The sequence below is a fragment of the Protopterus annectens genome, chromosome 4.part0 (assembly GCF_019279795.1).
Source record: "Protopterus annectens isolate FY-2018-M chromosome 4.part0, PAN1.0, whole genome shotgun sequence".
Taxonomy (NCBI): Eukaryota; Metazoa; Chordata; order Ceratodontiformes; family Protopteridae; genus Protopterus; species Protopterus annectens.
In genome coordinates, this window is record NC_056733.1 from 791,064,495 (window position 1) to 791,087,039 (window position 22,545).

General features: G+C 40.6%; 1 protein-coding gene across 1 annotated transcript in view; it reads left to right on the forward strand.

Annotated features, from left to right (window-relative positions):
- PIWIL1 (piwi like RNA-mediated gene silencing 1) overlaps nucleotides 1–22,545 on the forward strand; it is a 949,244-nt gene that overhangs the window by 669,848 nt on the left and 256,851 nt on the right. Inside the window, exon 7 of the mRNA XM_044069793.1 lies at nucleotides 8,155–8,302. Coding sequence (XP_043925728.1) covers nucleotides 8,155–8,302 — 148 coding nt within the window. The remainder of the gene's footprint in view (nucleotides 1–8,154; nucleotides 8,303–22,545) is intronic.

Sequence of the window (22,545 nt, forward strand, 5' to 3'; positions counted from 1 at the left end):
CTACTTGGAACAGGGACATGAAGCACTGGTTTCACAGAGAGAGTGGTGGAGGACTTGGCTTGAGCACTTGGTTAAGGACTTAACTCTGCAGCTGTACCATTGGGGAGTCGTACTGGGGACCTGGAGGGAGACATAAAAACCCAGACCGCGGGCTGAGTGTGTTCCCGTGTGTGCTCTTAAAGGAAATTCTGCTTGATGCACAGAGGCCTGCATCTGGAGATACTGAGTGTATCCATTTATATTCCAAGTGAACGTCCCTCTCCAGTGTCAGTGGTGAGGATTCAGGCTGCTTGATTACTGGCCCAGTGTGGGGACGTCACAGAAGGGTAAATGAATTTGCACTGCATACACATTCAGGAAAGAAATGAGTCAACCTTTGCATGAAATCTTTTTTTTTTTCTAATGTTATTTTTGTCTTAAATTTTCCATTGTGGCTTTCAAAGTATTGCCTGTCTTGTACAAAAGTTTGGAAACTACCATTTGTTTACATTCTGGATTACCCAAAGCAGCCTTCTTAATTCTGCGTAATACTTAAAATGTTGCCTGAACCCATAGAAAATAAAGTAAAAGTTGTTAAAACAGCAGTTAGTGTGCACACTAACAAAGCCACCTTTCATATTATTAAAAACTAATAAACAAACAACTAAAAAAAAGGAAAAAAAATGGTTCCAACAGCAGACCAGTCCTTGTTTAAAAAACAACTGCTTTACTTGTAAGTGCTTTCATGCAATAGGATCACTGCACTTCTTCAGACAAGGATATACGTATTGGAAAAAAATTTAGAAAAAGGATGTTTTTGCCCTAGTATCTATCGAAAACCTCTATATAGCAATTCTATGCTACATTTTTCTAGCAACCATCCACTCTTTCAAAAAAGAGGGGGATAGTAAAAGGTCAGCTAGTACGTATTTCCCGAATGTGTTCAGATAATGAAATATTTGAGCACAAATGTGATATCTTAGAGGAAATGTTTGCTAATAGAGGATATCCTAGTGAATTAGTTTATAACTTAAGAATGGAAGTGAAACGGAAGAGTTATAATGGTTTCTTAGGACCTTTATTTACTAATGGACAAGACGTGGTAGTTGATTCTAACGTAATCAACACAGAAGAAGTGGGGAATAATGCTTCTAAGGGTGAAAACAATTATACTACTAGCTTATCAACTGAATTTAACAATTCAGTATCAGAATTTAGAAATATCTTGAATAGTAATTGGGAATTAATTACCCAAGATCCAAAAGTTAATGCTATTTTAGGACCAAAACCAATAATGGTTTTTAAAAAGGCACCATCTTTAAAAACATTATTTGAATTCCCATATAAGCAATATAAATTGAACAAAGGAATGTATAAATGCGGACATTGCAGTTATTGCAAATATATTCAAATCGGGTCCACATTTATTATAAGAGGTGTCAAATATTATATAAATACAAAATGTAATTGCCAAAGTGAAGGGGTGGTCTATCTTGCTATTTGCCAAGTATGTTTTGTATTTTATTTTAGCAAAACAGAACGACAGCTCAAGCAACGTATTTATGAGCATTTGTACGCCATCTCGAAAAGAGTAGCCACCAATTTTCTGGCTAAACATATAATTGAAAACACTCATAGCTTCCTTTTTACTGTAGTACAGAAGATAGATAAAAACCCAAGAGGTGGTCCGTGGCATCTAAGGTTGGAAGAACAAGAGCTGCTATGGCAGCTGAAAACTAATGCCCAAGTACATCCAGGCATAAATGAGGCTTGCTCTATTAAGTGTTTACTCAAACTAAAATCTCTTTTGAGATAGTTATTTATTAATATTGTATAATTTTCATAGCATTTTCTGGTCAAATAACTAATTTTACTTACATGTTGACTAATATAATGCAATTACATTCTTTTGGGACCTAGGTTTTTTTTGGCACTCGACTCGCTGGTGAATTAGAATTTATATTTGTATATGAGTATGAATAGATTTATTTAATGGTATAAAAATATATTTTTTAGAAAATGTAGAAAAGTTTTATACGTATAAAAGTAGATTTAGAATCAGTTTGTTTATGTAACATAAGTATTTAAGTAATATATTTTTATACATAGAAGAATGAAGTATATACGCTTTAATTAATTAAAGGTGTTTATAATTATGTTAGGGCGTGTATATAAAAGCCCACTGCTGCTAATTGTAACCTTGTCTGAAGAAGTGCAGTGATCCTATTGCATGAAAGCGTTTACAAGTAAAGCAGTTGTTTTTTAAACAAGGACTGGTCTGCTGTTGGAACCATTTTTTTACCTTTCATATTATGCTAGATATTTGTCATTGCATTCAACACTTATAATTGCTGGCTGATTTATGCTGCTAATTTTTTTTACCACCCTCACCCTCATCCTTTGCCCCAAAAGTAGCTGCATCAGAAAACTCTTCTATTGATCAAATATGTTATGCTTTGACTTCAGTCTTGCAAGTTTTACAAGCCGTCCTTTCATCACAGTTTTTAATGTATAAAGGGTGGTTGCTTTCAAAAATGCAGCAATTATAAATTTCTCTGAAACTTTTTTAAAGCATTATGTTACAATAGCCGGATAATTCAACAGTAGTGCATCAGTATGAAATGTACATTTAAAAAAAAAATAGCACTGTTGCTCAATTCCTTTGTAAAAAGATGCTCAACTCCTCAATGTATCCTTGCCCACAAAAAAAGTCCTCAAAAACTGGAGTAAAACATTAAATGTGAAGTCCTGTCTCGACTTCATTCTTACTGGTTGGGTACGGAACAGATATCTGTTCCAACTCAGCCGTATGCTAAAGCTCGAGGTATTCCACTGGCCCGTGGCTGTATCCCTATCCCGTCATGCTCTAGTAAAGTTCCCCAGATCTCATTTGCCCCTAAACAGATCGGGTGCATCCATTTTGGCTCGGGCTGAAAAAACTTTTATTCATTATTTGAAAAAAATTCTTCTTCTCCTGTATTGTAAATTTAGCGATTAGTGTTTCTTAGCTTTCTAGTTAGTTTGAGAAAGTTTGTTGCTGTGTTTTTTTGCTTTAGGCCCTCATTTTATCATTAGACCTTTGTTCCTTCTATATCCCGGTTTAAATTACTGTCCTATAAGCCCATTAGAGGGCTTGCTGCTATTAATTTTGCTGTTTAAAAAAAAAAAAGCACCAGTTTACGTTAGAGGGTTGACGCTGGGGACTGGAGGCCAATTTTGGATCTTAGCAGTTTAAACGAATCAGTAAAAAAGACTCAAGTTCCAGATGGTAACACTGCAGTCTATTTTCTTTCTGGGAAACGACAATTGGATGTGGTCTATAGACCTCCAAGATACATATTAACATATAAAGATGGACAGACCATCCAGGAGTCATCTGCGCTTCTGGCTGGGGCCAGTTATTACCAATTTTGAGCTCTGCCCTTTGGTCTCATTGCAGCCCCAGAGTGTTCAAGTGTATGGCCATAGTCACAGCTCACCTGAGAAGTCTAGAATTCTGAGCGTTTCCATATCTAGACTGGCTCCTAACGCCACCACCAAACATCTGCTACTAGAAACGAGACATCACATTACTTCTCTGCTCTCACCTAGGTATCGCAGTAAATTATGAAGTCTGCCTGGTTGCCTTCTCAACATATTGTGTTTATAAGAGCAGGTCTAGATGTAACAAACATCATGGCAAAACTTTAGTTCTGAGACAGCAAATCTCCAACCTTCTCTCAAAGACAAGAGTACAAGCGAGAACAGTTTTAAAAGTCTTGGGAACCATGGTGGCAATGATGAGTTTAGTTTCATTAGCTTGCATGCACATGAGAATTCTGCAGTGGCTACTATTCACTCAGTGGTCTTTGCAAGAACTACCCGCGTGTCACCAAATTCTGTTGAGTCTTGCAAGAAAGACTTTTGCTGGTGGATTCACTCCACTCACATGACATCAGGCAAACTGTTTCTTCCTCCACAGCCTGTAGCCACAGTTAGCACAGACGCCTACCAGATTGGGGAGGGGGGGGTGGCATTATCTGAGGATGACAGTCTAAGGCACTTGTCAGGATCATGAGGCCCGTTTACACATCAGTATCCTAGAGATGAGAACAGTGCTTTTGGTGTTGTAGACACTTACAAAACTGTCTTTCCCTGGGAACATTTGCAATACAGACAACATGTCGGTTGTCTGGTACATAAACAAGGAGCAACCAGGTCCTACCCCCTTGTTGGAGAGGCCCTGAGACTGTGGCAGTGAGCGACGACCTCTCAACACTTTGATAGCAAATTACATCCCGGAAAAATCCAGTGTGATAGCAGACAAACTCAGCAGAGCAATTATCATGCCTCACGAGTGGTCCCTAAAGCAAGAAGTAGCAGAAATGACCTTCCACAAATGGGGCCAGCCTTGCGACCTTTTTGCCACTTCCGTGAATGCCAAATGCAGCAACAATTTTGCCCCGATTCCTCCTCTGGGGGATGCACCAAGGGATGTACGTGATTGGCCCTTGGGTCTCCTTTATGCCTTTCCTCTGTTACCCAAAGTTCTTCAGAAAGCCAGGTTGTTGGGAAGCAAGCTGATTCTCATCACACCATACTGGCCTCATCAAATTTGGTTCCCCTTCCTTTGGTCTCATCCTTAGGAGGAGTTGTGGGCTCTGGACCCAGTTCCACACCTTCTGACTCATGTGTCTGGAAAGCTTTACCCTTGCCTTCAAATCCTCAAATTGATAGCTAGTCTGCTCCGATTCCAAATATAGCCAGGCTTCCTGACCTTACTCCTGTCAAGCATATCTTGATTTCTTCTCATGAGGCTTAAAAAAAAATTATACTTGAGTAACTGGAAAAGATTTTCTTCCTGGCCATTATGTAATCACATTGATCCCTTTTCTGCTCCTATAAGTTCTATTCTTGAATTTCTAATGAAGCTGTTTAATGAAGACACAGCTGCATCTGCCATCCATATCCATTTGGCAGCGATGTCTAATTTTCAAATAAGTGATTCACCCGCAAATCTGATGTCTTACAGACTATGCAAAGCCTTCCTGAAGAGCACTAATGTAAGACCACCCATCAAGATCCCTCTAGCACCGTAGGACCTAAACTTTTTGTCCTGTTTGATTCTTCCCCCCATTTGAACCTGCATCATCATGGTGATCTAAAGTTCTTGGCATGGAAAACAAGTATTTTGATTGCCATCACTTCTGCTAGAAGGGTTTGAGCTGCAAGCATTATCGATAAAGCTCCCTACATGCTTTTCCGCAAAGATTAGAGTATCCCTTCGAACAAACCCATCCTTCCTACCAAAAGTATGCTCAGAGTCCAGTTTAAATCAGTCAATAGAATTACCAGTGCTTTTCCCAGCTATGGCAGCAAGGCAGAATATAGGCTTCACCAACTGACTGTACATAGACAATTACGTTTTTACTTAGGACAACGGACTTCAGAAAATCTTATCAGTTATTTGTTTCATTTGCAGAAGCAAAGAAAGGTACTCCTGTATCTAAGGTCACACTTTCAAAATGGCTTTCTGATTGCATTACTTTTATATATAAATCTAACAAAAAGTTCTTCCCTATAAAGTCAAGGGTCATTCTACGTGAGCCATGGCAAACGTCTTCTGCTTTTCGTTATAGACTACCCCTTGATACCATTAGTGCTGCCGCAACTTGGGGAAGGCCTCCTACCTTTATCACTCATTACAGAGTAGATTCGGCCTCCAGGGAGAGGGCCTCCTTTGGGTCCACTGTCCCGAAAAATATACTCCCGTGAGCCACCCAGGAAACATGGTGCTGGGGTTGCTGTCCCAACCAGTACAAATGAAGGCGAGATAAGACAACTTCACATAAAGAAGTTATGTACTCACCATAACGTTCCATGTGAATTGTCCATCTCGCCTTCATTCTTGCATCCCACCCTCCTTCCCACAACCTATGATTCCTGGAGGACCAAGAAGTTGTTTAATTTGGCAAATATGTTCTTTGACCTTCTGTTTCTTTAAAAAATGTTATAGTAGTACCTTAGGTAACTGCGGTCATCAGCAAACAAGATCTGGGGAGTTTTACTAGAGCATAATAGGCTAGGGATATAGCCACGAGCCAGTGGAAGATCTCAAGCTTTAGTATATAGCCGAGTTGGAACCGAGGATCTGTTCCGAACCCAACCAATAAGAATAAAGGTGAGATGGAGAACTCCTATGGAACGTTATGGTGAGTACATAATTTCTTTTTTTCTGAAAGACTTCATATTACAAAGATAAGATTACAGCCATTTAGCTAGTACTAAACTGGCTTAAGTTGGGGGGAGACAAGCACCAGTGGCCGCTCCGTTTTTTGACTGCATCTTTTTTTTTTGTTTGGATATGGAAAAAAATTTCAAGTACACTTTCCAACAAGAAACCAGTCACATTTAGTTATTTGTAAGGAGTACTAGATTTTTCTTGACAAATGTCTGTATATTTTTTCCTCAAGTCATAGTGATTTAATATCAACAGTTGCAAATATAATTTCTTCTGTCCTTGTCTGTTAACTTGATTCATTACTAAAAATACAACTTTTCTTGATCATTTATCTAACATTAAAGCTAAAGGTTTTGTTTTAGAGCCATGGGCTGCAGTAATTGGGATGAAAAGGACTGTGTTTTATGAATCTTAGATATCTTAACTAAATAAGCAAACTTTTAATTTGGAACATTAGAATGTAGTGCCAGCTTTTGTAACATATAAAGATCAAACTTTGACTACAGCCCAAGAGATCTAATGGACAGCTGTGGTGTCTGATGGAGCTAGCTGATAACAGCAAGCTAGGAACAGACATTGAATCCCCAAATTACTTTGCCATCCTGCAGGAAGGTTTGTTCCAAAACTATGGACTGAAACTGAATGCTGCCAAAATGTGTATTATTGCATTCTTTTGGAAGTCACCTGCCCCAGAGAACTGCCACATTGAACAGTACACCCTTAAACTTGACTTCATGATTTGGGAAATTATGTAGACAGTGGCCTGGCATTTGATCAACATGTGTCCATTGTAAGAAAATCATTGTATATTGCAGAGCTTATAAACAAAGGGATTGTGTCTAGATCTAGGGATGTCACTGTCTCCTTTGCAAAACCTTAATTAGGCCAGTCATTGAATATAATGCCCCCCTTTGTCATGCATCTGTCCAGACACATGTCGCAACTGGAACACCCACAGAGATAACTTATTTAAAGGATAAAAGACCTAAACAGCATGTCCTACATGGACCAACTCAAAGCTCTTTCACTACACACTGTATTCTGCAGACTGCTAAGAGGCAATCTGTGTCTGGCATAGTAGGCATCCTCCAGTCCATTATTGATGGATTTTACTGCACATCAGCAAGTCAGTAGGCATCAGAAATATCCAGTCTAGGGATCTAAACCTTGTCTGCAACATCAGCAGAATAGTTTGGAGGGGCAGATATATCTCACAGAAGATACTGCTGCTCTGGAACAAACTCCCCATCCACATAAAACAAAATTCATCCCTGTCGATATTCAAGCACAACTTAGAGCTATGGGTGCGAAATAGAAAATTTACTCCAGAACTGGCCCTTGTACTACTGATGGATAGAGGCAGCTCCTAAATGCTTTGTTCTATGCATGGATCCCCCTCCAGTTATCTGTAGTTTGATCCCAGTTATTCTCATTAGAATTAATATATAATTATTGTCCATGGGATGGGTAAGGACAGTCTGTATTAAATGGGTTAGGTTATTTCAAGCACAAAAAAAGGAAAATTGACTAGGCTTAAAACGACTCAGCTAGCCTAGTACTTGCCTGTGAACCTATAACTGACCGTCGTCATTTTGGTCTCTAATGGCATGAACAGAGTATCCCACATGTCCAGTAACCATTTGTAATGCATGGTGAAGATTTATACAAATTTAGTGATTAATTTGTAGAAGCTGCCACATCAGCAGTGTTTTATTTTGAGTTGTCAACCTATTTAAAGTTGTTTTTGCATTTTTTATTATCTGAACAGTTTATTCTGCTAGTATGAAGTTTAAAAATATTTGAGGCTTTTAGAACTCGTGTAGTGCATGTTTGCATTTTTAATGATCTTTTAATATGCAAGACTTATTTCAAGGCCATGATTAAAGTAGGTTACTTTTTATTAAATGTTCATTTCATAGATGCATGCATTTAAAATTATTTCTTTGTAATTATAGGTACGACTTTTTTATTGTTAGTCAGTCTGTACGTGTAGGGACTGTTACACCAACTCACTACAATGTTGTGTATGACAGTAGTGCATTGAAACCAGACCACATGCAGCGTTTAACATACAAGCTGTGCCACATGTACTACAACTGGCCAGTAAGTACTGTTTTTTTACTTTCATTGGAATACACTGCCTGCTTGATACTAGCTGATGCATTTCTGTTTTGAAAAGGATCATCTTTTAGCATATCATTTTATAGCTTTTGTTCACTGTACTACCCTAGAAAAGAGGCAGCCAAATTCCATTTATTTCTGTAACCTGCTCCTTCCCTTTTCTAAACAGGACACCTCCACTTCTTATCTCTTTTAACACCATTCAGTACTCCAGTTAGAGTAGGTATAGATTCTGATTTCCATTTTCTAGTAATTTCCTTTTTTGGTAGCCAGTTGCAGGAGGAGTGGGGTTTAAGGGAATGCAGGAATTGAGCAATTTATGTAATGTTGGAATGAATGATGAGATATGATGCCCCTTTCATTCATTCCTCAACTGATTGGTTCGGATCTGACTTAACTCTCTAGCCTTCTCCCTTTACCCATAATGCCCCACCAACCTAACATACCTCAGATCGTTTGCTGCCATTCAGCTTCACAAGTGGATCCTGTCACCCTCAAGCTTTGGGAGTTGTTTTGTAGAATAATTGAGTTCATTTAAAACAAAAAATATATTCCTTGTTTTAATTTCATCGTCTTCTACCTCCCTTGTTTCTTACTAGCTTTCTCTAGCTATTTTGCTATTTTGCTGCTACCATGTTTCTCGGTACTTTCTTGCTCATTGGAGTATTCCTTACACTACCATTGTTGACAGTTCTATTTTTCCAGGTTTTTTACTTTAAGTTTTTTTTTTTTTTTTAGTAAATATTTTTTTGTGGACTTTGATAGTATGTCTGACAAGCCTACAAGATTTAAAAAAATGCATCACCTGTAAGCATAAAATACCTAACTTGGATACCCACAGGGAATGAGTGTATTGTTTGGGACCAGCTCATTTAAGTGTGGATTGCTTTATTTGCTCTGGGTTCAATTCCAGAGTCTTACTGATTGGAGAAACAAGCAGGTGTTGAAGGGCTTTCTCCCTTCTATACTTCTGCTTCCATAGCTGTGGCTGAAACCCCGTCTAAAAAATTGGACAAGGGGGAAGTCTGACTCTGCTCCCAAAGGTAGACTCTCACAAGAGGTCACTGGATCACACATCCTATTTGGCTCCTTCCTCAGAGCCGCCAACTAAAAATGTCTGACCACCGCTGAACTGACTGCAACTAAATTTAAATCGCCCCACATCTGAACACCACCACTCCTACAGGGTCGTCTTCACCTTTCTTGGTGGGATCCCTTCACCCACATACATTCAAGAAATCCATCCTCCACATTTTCTCTCAGTTCTTCCAGAAGTCTGAGGCTGACGTGGATAGGATGATGAGAAAGTTTTTCAGAGCTGAGATCCAGATTTGGGGGGGGGGGGGTGCTTCTGGCTCTGACTTATACTGCACCTTTGTCTACTTCCCCATTGGTCTATCATTCTCCTATCCAACCCACTGTTTCGGAGCCCCCATATCTGAGATCCCTGTGGGTGTTGTGTTCCTATTTGACGACTGTCTGTTCTTTGATTCTGGTAACTTCCCTGAGTCGCCCGGAGCCAAAGCGTCCATGCCAAATTCTGGGGCTAAGTTAGTTTCAGAAGCTGCTGGAGCCATCTCTGCCTATTGGGGCTTTAGCATTGGACAGCTCTGGTCCAACTCCTTCCTCTGGTGGTAGGCTTGTGGAGTTGCAAGAATCAACAGTTTGTGAATTAACGGCTCTTTTGCCATAGACTTCAATTTCCTTCGGGCGGCCTGCCTTCAAAATGGTGGAGAGGGCCTTCTTTTTAGAGGAGACTCATCCCTGCCCTCCGTTGATCAGACAAATGTACCTCCTTTGTTTTTTTTTTTAATCTGAGCTTCGTTCATCCATTCCACTGGGACAGCCACCGATGAAGTCTTCAGTCTGTTACCTCAGGGCATTCTCATCTCTTCTGATACTTCCCTAGGCCACCCCACTGAGGAGGTCCCCTTGGAAGATGATGTGTAAAAGGAGGCAACTAGGTTCCCCTCGCGAATCTCACCAAAGACACTTATTTCGATGAAGGGGAGGGGGTCACTCGGATCTCCACCAGAAGGCATCTCATCGGGAGACATTTCTTTTAAAACAGAAAGGTGGTTGGTTTTCCAGGTGGAATCTGTTCCTGGAGGCTTTCGGGTCTTGCCTGGCTACTTCTTGGGTGACTGACTCTGCTGAGGAACGCATATGCCTTGTTTCACCTGGGAGTGGAAGGAACTGGATACTGTAGAGCCGATCCCCAAACGTTCTAACAGAATTTTAGCTACTCCCAAGGATGGCGCACACTGGAGCAAGGAGGTCTTGGTTGATTTCATGGTTGTGGCACGAGCCACCAAAAAAGAGCTTGCAGAACAGGGCTTTTCTGCCATTCCCTTAAAAGGGAGACCAGGGCATTGAACAGATTTTGTAAGTGCATGTATATTTCAGCGACCTTTGCCCTCCGGTCACTGAATTACCTGGCACATTTTACAAGGTTACAAGGAGAATTGGCTGAAAAACTTTCTGAATCTTTCTGGGTTTGTGCCTGCCAAGGACCAAAAATTCTCTCCTCGAAACTGGCCACCCTCCAATCGATTTTTAATGTGTCCATGAGGCTGATGTCCCATGCAGTGGGAAGGCACCCCTTCTGCAGCAGGTTCAGGCATAGCCATTAGGGAGACATGCCTGGATGCGACTGTGTGATTTTGCAGAGCCCTTTGTCTTTATTCATAAGTGCTCCCTTTAATGGATCTGCCTTATTTGGCCCCAAGGTAAAGAACACGCTTTCCAGATGTGAGCAAGATGGGAAGACCCTCTCTGCCATGGGCATATGTTTTTCTACTCCTCAAATACCTTTTTCTAAGAATCAGCAGGGAGGTAGAAATATGCGGTTTCATAAATCCTATGGTTGTTTTCAAGACTAAGATGGAGGTAGTTCTCCCAGGGATAGAGGGAGGAACTCCAGAGGAAGACTTTCTCTACACCAAAGAGCCTGGCTTTCCTTGAAAGATTCCTGGGTGCACAGAATTATATCCAGAGGTTATATCATACAATTTTCCCAAATTCCCTCCACAAGAATAAAGAGAATCACAGATGTTCCACCCAGTCTGAAGGAAGTGTCAGCATTAGAAACAGAAAAGCTGCTAGAAAAGTCGTCCAGAAGGTACCCCCAGACCAGAGAGGATCAGGGACCTATTCAAGATTCTAATTAGTGACAAAAAAGACAGATGACTTGAGACCAGTACTGAATCTCCTAAAACTTAAATCAGTTCATGTACTATTCAAGGTTTCAGATGGTTATGGTTCACTCCAGCACTCAAGAAGAATCTTGATGAGTTGATGGGAAATGGGAAATACACCCCGGGGATCACTTCTGTGTGTCTGCTCGACAGTAGCACAGAAAAATAACTTTCTTCGGTGGCGTAAGCCAGGGAACCTTGTTGTCTAGGCTTACGTAGTCCCTCGGGCTGATAGCCTAGTACCTACCTATGAGCCTATGCTGTGAAAGGGTGGCTGGACGTGATTGTTAGATCTTCAAGATGCATACTATCGTATTGAAATGAACAGGTGTTATTGAAAATAACTGTGCTTCCTGCTGAAAGCTAGTCGTTACAAGTTCAGAGCACTGCACTTTGTGTCACCACAGTCCCCAGGATGTTTACCAAATCGTGGCAGTGGTAGCAGCTCACTTGAGACTGCTGGGATTTGAGTGTTCTGATACCTAGATGACTGGCTCCTAACTGTCTCAACCAGGCATTTTCTCCAGCAGGCAAAGGACCTCTTGCTCCACTTGTCTCCGTCTAGCATCACAGTCAGTTAAAACAACTCACACCTTTCCAGAGCCTGGAGTTCATAGGTGCTTGTCTGGACACAGCCTCTCTTCCTCCTCCTTGAATCCAGCCACTCTGATCCCAGGTCAGGAAAGTAATACAAAATTCTTCTGTTCCACCATGACTTATTTTACAAACCTTGGGATCCATAACAATTGCTGTAACCATCGTTCCTCTGGTCAGGTTTGATATGCAAATACTTCACTGGATATTGTCAGCCCAGTGGTCCATTTTTCAGCATTCTTTAACCACCCCAGTCAAGATCACACAAGCAAGCAGAAGGTGTCTTCTTTTGTGGATTCATTCAGAAACTCCCTGAAGGCCATCCTTTTGTTCTTCCCTTTCCCATGGTCCCCAAAGCGGTCAAGACTGACATCAGTGTCCTGGAAATAAGAGCAGTTCTCATAGAGTTGCAGGCCCTTCAAGATGTTCTCCCATCCAGGCCAATTGATGTTCAAACGAACAGTGTGTCAGTGGTCTGGTACATCAACAGACAGAGGAACCAGGTCTTATCCACTTTGTGAGGCTGTGGGCGATCTCTCTGTTTGCTTTCTAATAGCAACATACATCCCAGGAAAAATCAACGTGATAGTGGACAAACTAAGCAGGTCCATTCTGATGCCTCACGAGTGGTGTAGCAATGTCAAAGTAGCAAAGAGAATTTTCCATCTATGTTTCTAGCCATGCTGCAACCTATTTGCGTCTCTCCTCCACAAGTGCAACAGATTCTTTGCCCTGGTCCTCCAGCAGGGGAGTCATTGAGAGATGCGCTCTAGTCCATAGTTGGCCCACTGGCCTCCTTTATGCTTACCCACCTTTACCTCTTATGCCCAAATTTCTACCGAAAGTATTCTGGTTGAAGAGCACATTTATCCTCATTGCCCCCTTTTGGCCTTGGCAGATTTGGTTCCCCTTCCTCTGGCTTCACCTTGTATGTCTGCCCTAAATAACTGGATCCAACTCCAGACCTCCTGTCTCACCTAACAGGGATGACTCATCCAGACATTACAGGCCTCAGTCTGACTGTATGACTTCTCTAATTCCACCGATTGCTAAAAAGGCCCAGGGTCTCCTCCCCAGTTCATCGTATTTTATCTTCTCAAAAAGCTTCTGCTAGAACGATTTACAAAAGCAAATGGAAGAGATTTGTATTCTGGGCCCTTAGCAAGGACCAGGACCTCTTCTCTGCCCCTGTACCAACTATACTTGAATTTTTAGCTTCAATTTTCAATGAAGGGGCCAGCTTTTCTACTGTTGGGGTCCAGTTGTCTGCCATTTTAAACTTCCACCTAGGTGAAAATAACTCTACCTTAGCTTCTGTATTATGTAAACCCTTTTTTGAGGGGGGCTTTTACTTAGACCACCATTAAAGCATCCTACTCCTCCTTGGGATTTGACTATTGGCTTTCAGGCCCTGACTCAATCTCCCTTTGAAACTTTAACCCGGTCACATCTAAAAATTTTGTCTTGGAAAACTATTGTTCTGGTTACTAGTACATCAGCGAGGAGAGTATCTGAACTCCAGGCTCTATCTTCCAAATCTCCATGGCAGGTTTTCCATAAAGACAGGATATCCTTGTTGACCAACCCATATTTTTTGCCTAAGGTAGCTTCAGAGTCCAACATTAACCATGTCATTATCATTAACCTCCAAGTTTTCTTTCCAAACTTCTCAAATAAGAGTACATGGTCCATCTTCTAGATGTCCATAGACAACTCTGCTTTTATTTCCATAGAACCAAGAATTTCAGGAAGACTGAGCAATTTTGTGTCTCAGTGCCCTAACATATTGGGCAAGCCAGTTTATAAAGTTGCATTGGGAAATGGTTAACTGATTGCATCTCCTTTGTCTGTGGTAAAAGAGAATTATCCTTGTCTCAGCCTGTTAGATCTCATTCCGCGAGGTCTGTGGAGGTCTCTTCAGCCTTTTGGTCAAGAACTTCCATAGATGACATTTGTGCAGCTCACGCTTTTATTGCTCATTACAAATTAGATTTGGTTCCAGGAGCAGAACTGCCTTTGGCTCTGCAGTGCTATTGAATAGCATTCCATGAGGGCCACCCAAAATTTCAGTAGCTGGGGACTGTGTCCCATCAGTTGAGGAATGAATGAAAAGGACAGCAGATTAAAAAGTTATGTCCTCACCATAAAGTTCCATCTGTGATGTGAGTTTTCATTCTTCAACTTCCTGCCCAGCTGGCACCATCTGTTTCTGTCTGCAAAAACCTAAGAGATCTCTCTGGAACTTGTGTTTGTTTTACTTTTGGGGACTGACCGTGTTTTAAAGTGCTTTTTATGCTGTTTTTCTGTGAAAAACATGACTTTTAAAAACTTTGTTTTTGCAAGCTTTTGCTGCTGCTTTTCCCTGGGACAGAGGTACATTTTGGCTTGACCATGGACCAGACTGTCAGTCCTAAGGTCGATACTTCTTCCAGCCACAAAAAGAAAAAGTTAAGCAAACAGCCTGTGCCACCACAGCTGGCTAACTGCAGGTGGATGACTCTGCTGTGGCCTTTAGTTGTACCTCAGACCACTTATCTTTTATCCCAGATCCCTCTGGTATAGCACCTACAAGCCAATAGGACCAGGGATTAGTCACATCATCTGTGGCTGTTGGGAGTCCCCTTAATGGGCAAGGGAGAGCCACTCTCGTCAGTCCTGGGAGAGGAAACAGGAAAGGCTTCCCAGTTTTGTCAGAATGTTGTGCCCATTTCTGGAGAAGCTGTTGCTGCCATTAATGAAATGGTTGGCCTTATTTTTTGTGTGTGCAAAAAAATAAAATAAACAAGTAGTTTAATCCTCAAATTTCTTTGGACAGGATTAATTTACTGGCTCTGGCTTGGGTTTTATTCAGGATGTTGGTCCTAAGAAAATAGTTTCTGGTAAAATAAAGAGGAATACCTCTTTTCCTGAAGAGATTCAAGATTCTGTGTCTGGACAGAAAGCTGACAAGACAGATACAGGGTTTTCTCCTCAGATTTCTGATTCAGACTGAGAAAAGCTCAGTTTCTAATTATCTGGGGGGAGCTGTTTCTCTGAGACTATTTCTTGAATGTCTCATTGTTTTTATTGGGAGAGCATTGAGGTTTCTCAGTCCCTCAAAATAATGTGAACGAATTTCCAGAACCTTCAACTATTTCTCCAGCTCTGCCAGCTTTGGTGGATGTTACTGTCTGCAATTTTCCTGATCAGCCAGCTGCCCCTAACAAAACAGAATGTATAAAATTCCTCAATATTTTGTTTTTATACATTCTACCCAAACCTGCTACAGCGCTAGTTAACCCTACTGCTGCTAAACATATAGTTAATTCCAGTTCTACCCTTTGCGATAAGCATGGAAGACTATTGATAAGTGTGGGTGGAAAAGTGTGTTTCTACAGCTTTGACTTTCAGAATTTTTAATTCTCATGCTCATTTTTCTTTTTAATTGTGAAAGTACAAGGAATGTTTTATCTGTGGTTTTGTCTTGAGAAAAGTCTGCTTTAAATTTAGTTTCTTCTATTGTATAAATCACTACTCATTGCTTACAGTGTGTGATCCAGTTGATAGTTGAAGGGTTTTGGCCACCAGTGCTGTGTTGAGGAGGTTTGATTAGCAGTGTACTCAGAAACTCCCAAATGAAGACAAAAATAAGATTTAAATTCTCCTTTGCTTAGAGATTTAAGTTTTAGCCCCTCTGCTGCAAAGGTGATTAATGAGGAGGGTAAGTTGATGCAGAGAAAATACCTAAAATTTTGTAGCACTCCTTTTCCAGATTTTCTAAGGGATTCTCTAATCCCTCATTTTGTGTTGTCAAAAAACAAAATGCTGTGCTAAAATATAGGTGAACAGATGCGAAAGAAATGGCAAAGAATTCAGGAACCACCCAAACCCAAGGATAGTCCAACAAGTCGGAATGACTTGACTATTTAAGGGTCCTTGTCCCCTGCCCTGGTAGCACCCTTTCCGTTGAAAGTCTGAATCTCCCCTTTTTTTTGTTTGGCAACAGGTAGTTTCAGATAAGTGTGCTCTGAAGGTCATTCATTAAGGTTACATTTGGCGTTAGGAGACAATTCCCCCTTTCCAGGGGGGTAACCCATCGTGTAGTGGAGCAGACTTTTATTTCTACCTGTCCATGGTATACTGTCCCAGAGATTTATAGAAGCAGTTTTTATTCAAGGATGTTTTTAGTGCTAGAGGAAAAAATGCTTGGACATCATTTCTGGATCTTTCTTACCTAAACATATTTGTGATGGTATCCAGGTTCAAAATGCTGTCATTTCATAACCTGTTACCTTTTCTTTCTCATTCATGTTTCCTAGTGACTCTAGATCAGTGGTGCACAACGTCCGGCCCTCAACACACCACCATCCGGCCCCCAGAGAGTAACCAAAAAGTTTTAAAAAAGTGAAAAAATGCTATACCTTACTCCAGTCATGCAAACTTTCCAGTATGTGCTTACCTAATTGACTGCAGTTGTGCATACTTCTAATTTTAGCTGCGGAAGTAACTATTCTTTGTTGTTTATAACTTGTCTGTAAACACTAGTAACTTTCTGCAAGAGTTTGTAATAAGTCATGGCTGCAAGCCAGAATAAAGTTAAATGCAAAATTGTTGTAGAAAACAGGCAATTTCATGACTGCTGTCTTAAGTAAAAATGCCAGTCACCTGTACCTATTAACTCGTAACAACTCACTATATTTTGAGGTGACCTGCAGATGCATTAAGAATTCGTGTAATGGCCCTCCCCATAAAAAGGTTGTGCACCACTGCTCTAGATTAAAAAGATGTTTATCACAGTTTACTATCATTACTGTGAAAGGCAAAACATTTGCCATTCGCAATAGCGAAGTAAACCACCAAACCCGGAATCTCTGCTCCTACACAATGTCGACCCAAATGATCGACACATTTGAGTCAACAGCGTTACCAAAAACATCACAACATAACCATATAGGAGCTGATGTAAATCAAGTTCCTATACGACATATCATGTTTTTTGCAGGGGGGCAAGCCTATTACTGCATTCGCATAAATGTTCGACTGCCCCATACACTTGACGTTGTGCAAATGACAATCTGATTTTCACCAGCATATGTGCTTACAGCTTGTCATTCTCACAATTGATAGTAAGCAGTTTATCACATTCCTATTCATGCAGACTTCAGGTTTTTGAGGTTGTGTATGTCTGGATCACATTATCAGTTCTCTTACTTAACCTTTGGACTGTCCATTGCACCAAGACTGTTCACAAAGTGTCTAATTGCAGTTATAGCTCATTGCAGGCACTATGGTATCCACATTTTTCGATAGACAACATGCTTATCTTTGCAGCATCTTTTTCAAAGTGTCAGGAATCTCTTATCGTGTGACAGATCTCTTACACAAGCTTGAATTCCAAGATAATGTTCAATGGTCTTTTTGAATCTTTCACACAGGATTGTGTTCCCGGGGTGTCAGCTAGACACCTCAGTACAAAGAACTTTTCTTCCAAAGGAAAAAAATAGATTTATATCTAGGTCTGTTTCTAAGGTTTTCCACTCAGACTTCAGTCACTGTGAGGGGAATACCACAGGATTTTGTGACAAGTGGCATCTGTGATTCTCATGATACCCTTGACAAGACTCCACACGAGAAAGATAAAATGGTATCTAAAGTCTCTCTGTCCCAACGTCTTTTGTGCTTTCAAATCCCAGTGTTGGGGTTTGTCAGAAAGGAAATCATTTGGTGGAGATGGCAAATATCCTTAAATCCATGTTTCCCCTTCTCCCTCCCTGTAGAACAGAGCGTGTGAGTGTAACTTTAAGAAGCATTTCCAGATGTAGGCACGTGCATATAAATAGCATGTGCAGGCAGCAGTGCCATTTTGAGAGAACAGCCAGTGTGTTAACATGTATGAGTGTAGTAGTCGGTCTGTTTATAAGTTTAGCTTACTAAGCCTCAGTCCTGATGTTTGTGTGCAATAAAGCTGCTTGAATTGAACTCATATCTGTTTGTTTGTTTTATCCTGACCAGAAGAGTGACATGGTGTCAGAACCGGAATTGTGACTGCAACTTCAAGCCATGAGGTGCAGAGTTGACAGTGAAGGTATGTTGAGCAGGTTGGGTGATACAGTGCTCAAACAATCAAAAGGGGCCAGAAATGAACTTCAGGTAACCAAAACTTGCACAAATGATTTGTTTTGCAAAGGAAATGAAACAGAATTTGTAAGGCACAAAAAGCATTATTAATCAAATGAGTAGCACAAAACACATTATTAATCAAACGAGCAGCACAAAGCGCATTATTAATCAAAAGAGCAGCACAAAGCGCATTATTAATCAAACGAAAGACATAAAACACATTTTTAATTAAACAAAGTGAAACCACAGTATTTGATAAAACTACCAGAAATATTCATATGAGGCTCAGAATTGCCTCCGGTTTGCATAACGAGCGTGTTTAAAGTAAAACGAGCACAAAAAAAGTACAGTGAGCATGATAAGAGACTAAATGGGCATAACAAGTACAATAAAAAGGCAAAATAAGCTTAAAAGAGCAAGGCAACTGCATGTTTTTAGTAAAATTGTGTGTTTTGGGCATAAGCAACTATTTTGCTTTGACCAAAGCCATTCAAAGCATAACTAGTGCTGTTGGAAGCATCTGTGTGTGCAAAGTCTTTGCAGTGTGTGTTTTATTACAGTCCAGTTATTTCAAAGAATTTGCAGTGTGCAAAGTATAGTTATTTTGCAAAGCACAGCCATTTCAACAATGTTTCTTGTGCTGTATACTTTTATTTGCAGAGTGCCACCATTTGAAAGGGTTTCTTAGCTGTACAGAATTATTTCGCAAAGTACAGCCATTTTGAAAGGGTTTTGTGCTGTATACAGTTTATTTGCAAAGTACATTCATTTCAAAGTGTTTCTTACTCTTGGCTTATTCTGCTATGTACAGTTTGTTTGCAAAGTACAGTCATTTCAAAGTATTTCTTACACTGTTAATGAGTGATTTTGCTAAGTACAGTGATTTTAAAGTGTTCTTGTGCTACGGAGTCTTATTAGGCAAAGTGCAGTTACTTTCAAAGAGTCTGTTGTGCTAGTCTTTTGGATTTTCCAATTTAAGGGGTCGCCACAGTGGAGCTCCAGTCTGCTAATGATTGGCAGTGGATTTTTATAGTGCTGAGTTGCCAGCCCGACATCCACCCTTCAAAGAAGGCACACCCATTCACGCACGCACCTACCTGCATATCTTTAACATCACTCGACTGTGGGGAGGACATACAGACTCCACACAGAAGGCGCTCCAACCGAGAATCGAACAGGAGAACCTGTTGCTGCGAGGCGACAGCGCTAACCACTATTGGGCATAATTACAAGTTCTGGCATATATTTGTGTATGTTTATACATAATTCCAAGCACCTTCACTACTGTGTGTTGATATGGCACAGGCATTTCGTACACCCAGTCCATTTGTGTTTAATCATAATATTTTAGAAAATTGGAGAGTATTTGAGATGCAGTATGCTCAAATTGAGAAGGAATTTATGGCACTTGTTCACATGTTCGAAGTTCCATGGTTATATTTATGACTGAGCTATCCAAGTTGAAACTGAACATCAACCTCTACTCATTTTAAAGAAGCTTATGCATACCGCTCCAGCAAGACTACAAAGAATGATGCTAAGATTACAAAAGTATAATTTCAAAATGGTCAACACAAAAGGCAAACTTCTTTATCTGGCTGATACCTTATCCAGATCGCCCAGAAATTCCACGGAACAGCTTGATGCAGAGAATTTTGACTTTGATGTCATGAAGTACATATTTTTTCTACAGGAGACTTGATGAGCTAAGAGATCGTACAAAGACTGATCCAGTTTTGCAAAAGCTCAGCCACTTCAATGTTGGATGGTTGTCAAACTGCCAGAAGTACAATCTTATTTTCCTTACAGAGATGAGATGCTGATGGAAGATGGTATCATTTTCAGAGGTCCAGAAGTTATTGTTCCTACTTCCTTACAACATGAATACATTCAGATTTTGCATCATGGCCACCCAAGTTCTGACGCTACCAAAAGAAGGGCGAGAGGACTAGTATTTTGGCCTTCTTTGTCAAAGGACATTGATAAAGTGGTTTCATCTTGTTCAGTATGTAATAGTACCAAACCACATTTGTCAAAAGAGCCACTTCAGCTAAGCCAGATTCCTGAACTACCTTGGTCAGCAGTAGCTACTGACACATCTGAGTAAAGAGTCCGCATTACTTATTATTGGTATACTCTCTTATTCAAACTGGTTTGAGATCGATTTGCTACCTAACCTAACATCCAGTGCTGTTATTACTAAGATGAAATGTTATTTCTCAGTCCACACAAAAGTTATTTCTGACAACTGTACCCAGTTTACCAGTCAGTTGTTTCAGAAACTTGCAAGAGAGTGTGACTTTATCCATGTTACTTGTAGTCTGGAATACCCTCAGTCAAAAAGCCGTGCTGAACATGCAGTACAGAGTACAAAGCAATTACTAGAGAGGTCAAAGCATGACAGTATCGATATCTTCTTGAATTTACTTAATCTCAGAAATAATACCTTGTGGCAACCTACTAGGCTCGCTTGCTCAGAGACTTCTATCTAGGCAAACCAGAACAACCTTGTCTATTAGTTCTAATTTGTTGGTGCCTATTGCTAAAAACACCAGATCATTCTAGGCCCAATCGTTCCTTTCGAAAGTCCAGCTATAATGCGAGCAGATTTCTTTGTCCGTTAAAAGAAGAGACAGTGAGGATGCAAATGGCAAAAGGCTTTGATCGAATTGGTCAAGTGCAAGACATATGTGCCAAGCTGAAATCCTGTTTAGTGGAATTTGAGGGTATAGAATACAGGAGAAACCTCAGACATCATCTTCCTGTGCCTGAAACGATATCACAGCATCGTAACTGTGATGCAGAGTACATCTCAGAGCAACCTTGATAATAATCGTACTGAAGAACATGCCTCAGTATCCATTCCAGTTCCTGATGATGTCGCAGATGTCCATATAGTTGAGCATTCCTTGAAGACCATCCCCGTTGCTAGATCCAGTTCTGATTTTTATGTTACATGATCAGGTCATATTTCTTGACCTAGTGTGAAATGCACAGCAACCTGGATATGATTTTTATATGCCTCTAATTTTGTATGATTGCATGTCAAAAGATCATTTCTGTATAATTGCATGTCATTGAATACTGTCATTTGGTATATGATCTGTTTTTCAGAGGGAGGTTGTAGAACTGTGTGTGTGTAACTTTAAGAAGCATTTCCAGATGTAGGCACGTGCATCCAAATAGTGAGCACATGCAGGCAGCAGTACCATTTTGAGAGAACAGCCAGAATGTTAACATGTATGAGTGTAGTAGTCTGTAAGTGTGTTTAAGTTTGTTACTAAGCCTCAGTCTTGATGTATTTGTGTGTAATAAAGTTGCTTGTACCAAACCCGCAACTGTTCGTCTGTTTTATCCTGCCTGGATGATCGACACTGTCTGTTCCAAAACAGTCTGTCACCACAGACTCCTCTGACTTTGCTTGGGGAGCAGTTTCAGGAGAGATAAAAGTGCAAGCTGTGTGGGACATCAAGGACAGAGATGCAAACACATGAATATAAAAGAGATGTTTGCCCGGATCAAGGCATCTTTCGTCCACAGGACTACTTTAGAGTTGTTGCACACAATACCATAGTCATTAGGTACATCAGTAGGCAAGGGGGAGCCAGGTCATACCCCCTTTGCAGACTAGTCATGTTAGCTTGGGATGTAACTTCACAACACATTCTCACTATACAGGGATCTTGCATTCTGTCAGAGCCAGCTTGTGTGGCAGACAGGCTGAACAGAGCAAGGGCAGACACTTAAAAATAGAAACCAAATACCAGAGTCTCGTCCAAGATTTGATCCATCTGTGAGGAGTTCAAGTAGACCTCTTTGCCTCCTTTTTGAGTAACAGCTGGCAAGATAATGCTCAAGGACTCCATTCAAGAAGGTCGTGAAGAAAACTAGGTTCTTTTCCTTGGGCAGGAATGTTCCTGTATGCCATTCCACTGATATCCAGGGTACTTCTGTAAGCTTGATTCCTTCTCTAGGTTAGGCTTGCTACGACCATTCTCCAGGGGCTTCTGGGCTTTTCTTCTTCCATCTGCGAAATATGGTAAGCTAGGGTAATTTACCCATACATCTAAGGCTAGTGCAGCAGTAGATGTTCAAATGATCACTGCCACAGTGTAGCCACTCCCTCCCACCATTACCCTTGTTTTTTCAATGTGTGATGGGATGTGGATATTTTTTGTTATTCCTAGCATTGTCCTTTGAGGGCTCATCGGGCATGGCACCCAAACCTGTCTTTTTAGTCCGCTCTGCTTGAGCTGACTAATTGTATGGGCACATGGAAGGTGCCCTGAAGCTTTAGAAGCTGGTTGACTGTTATATCATTGCAGACTATAACCC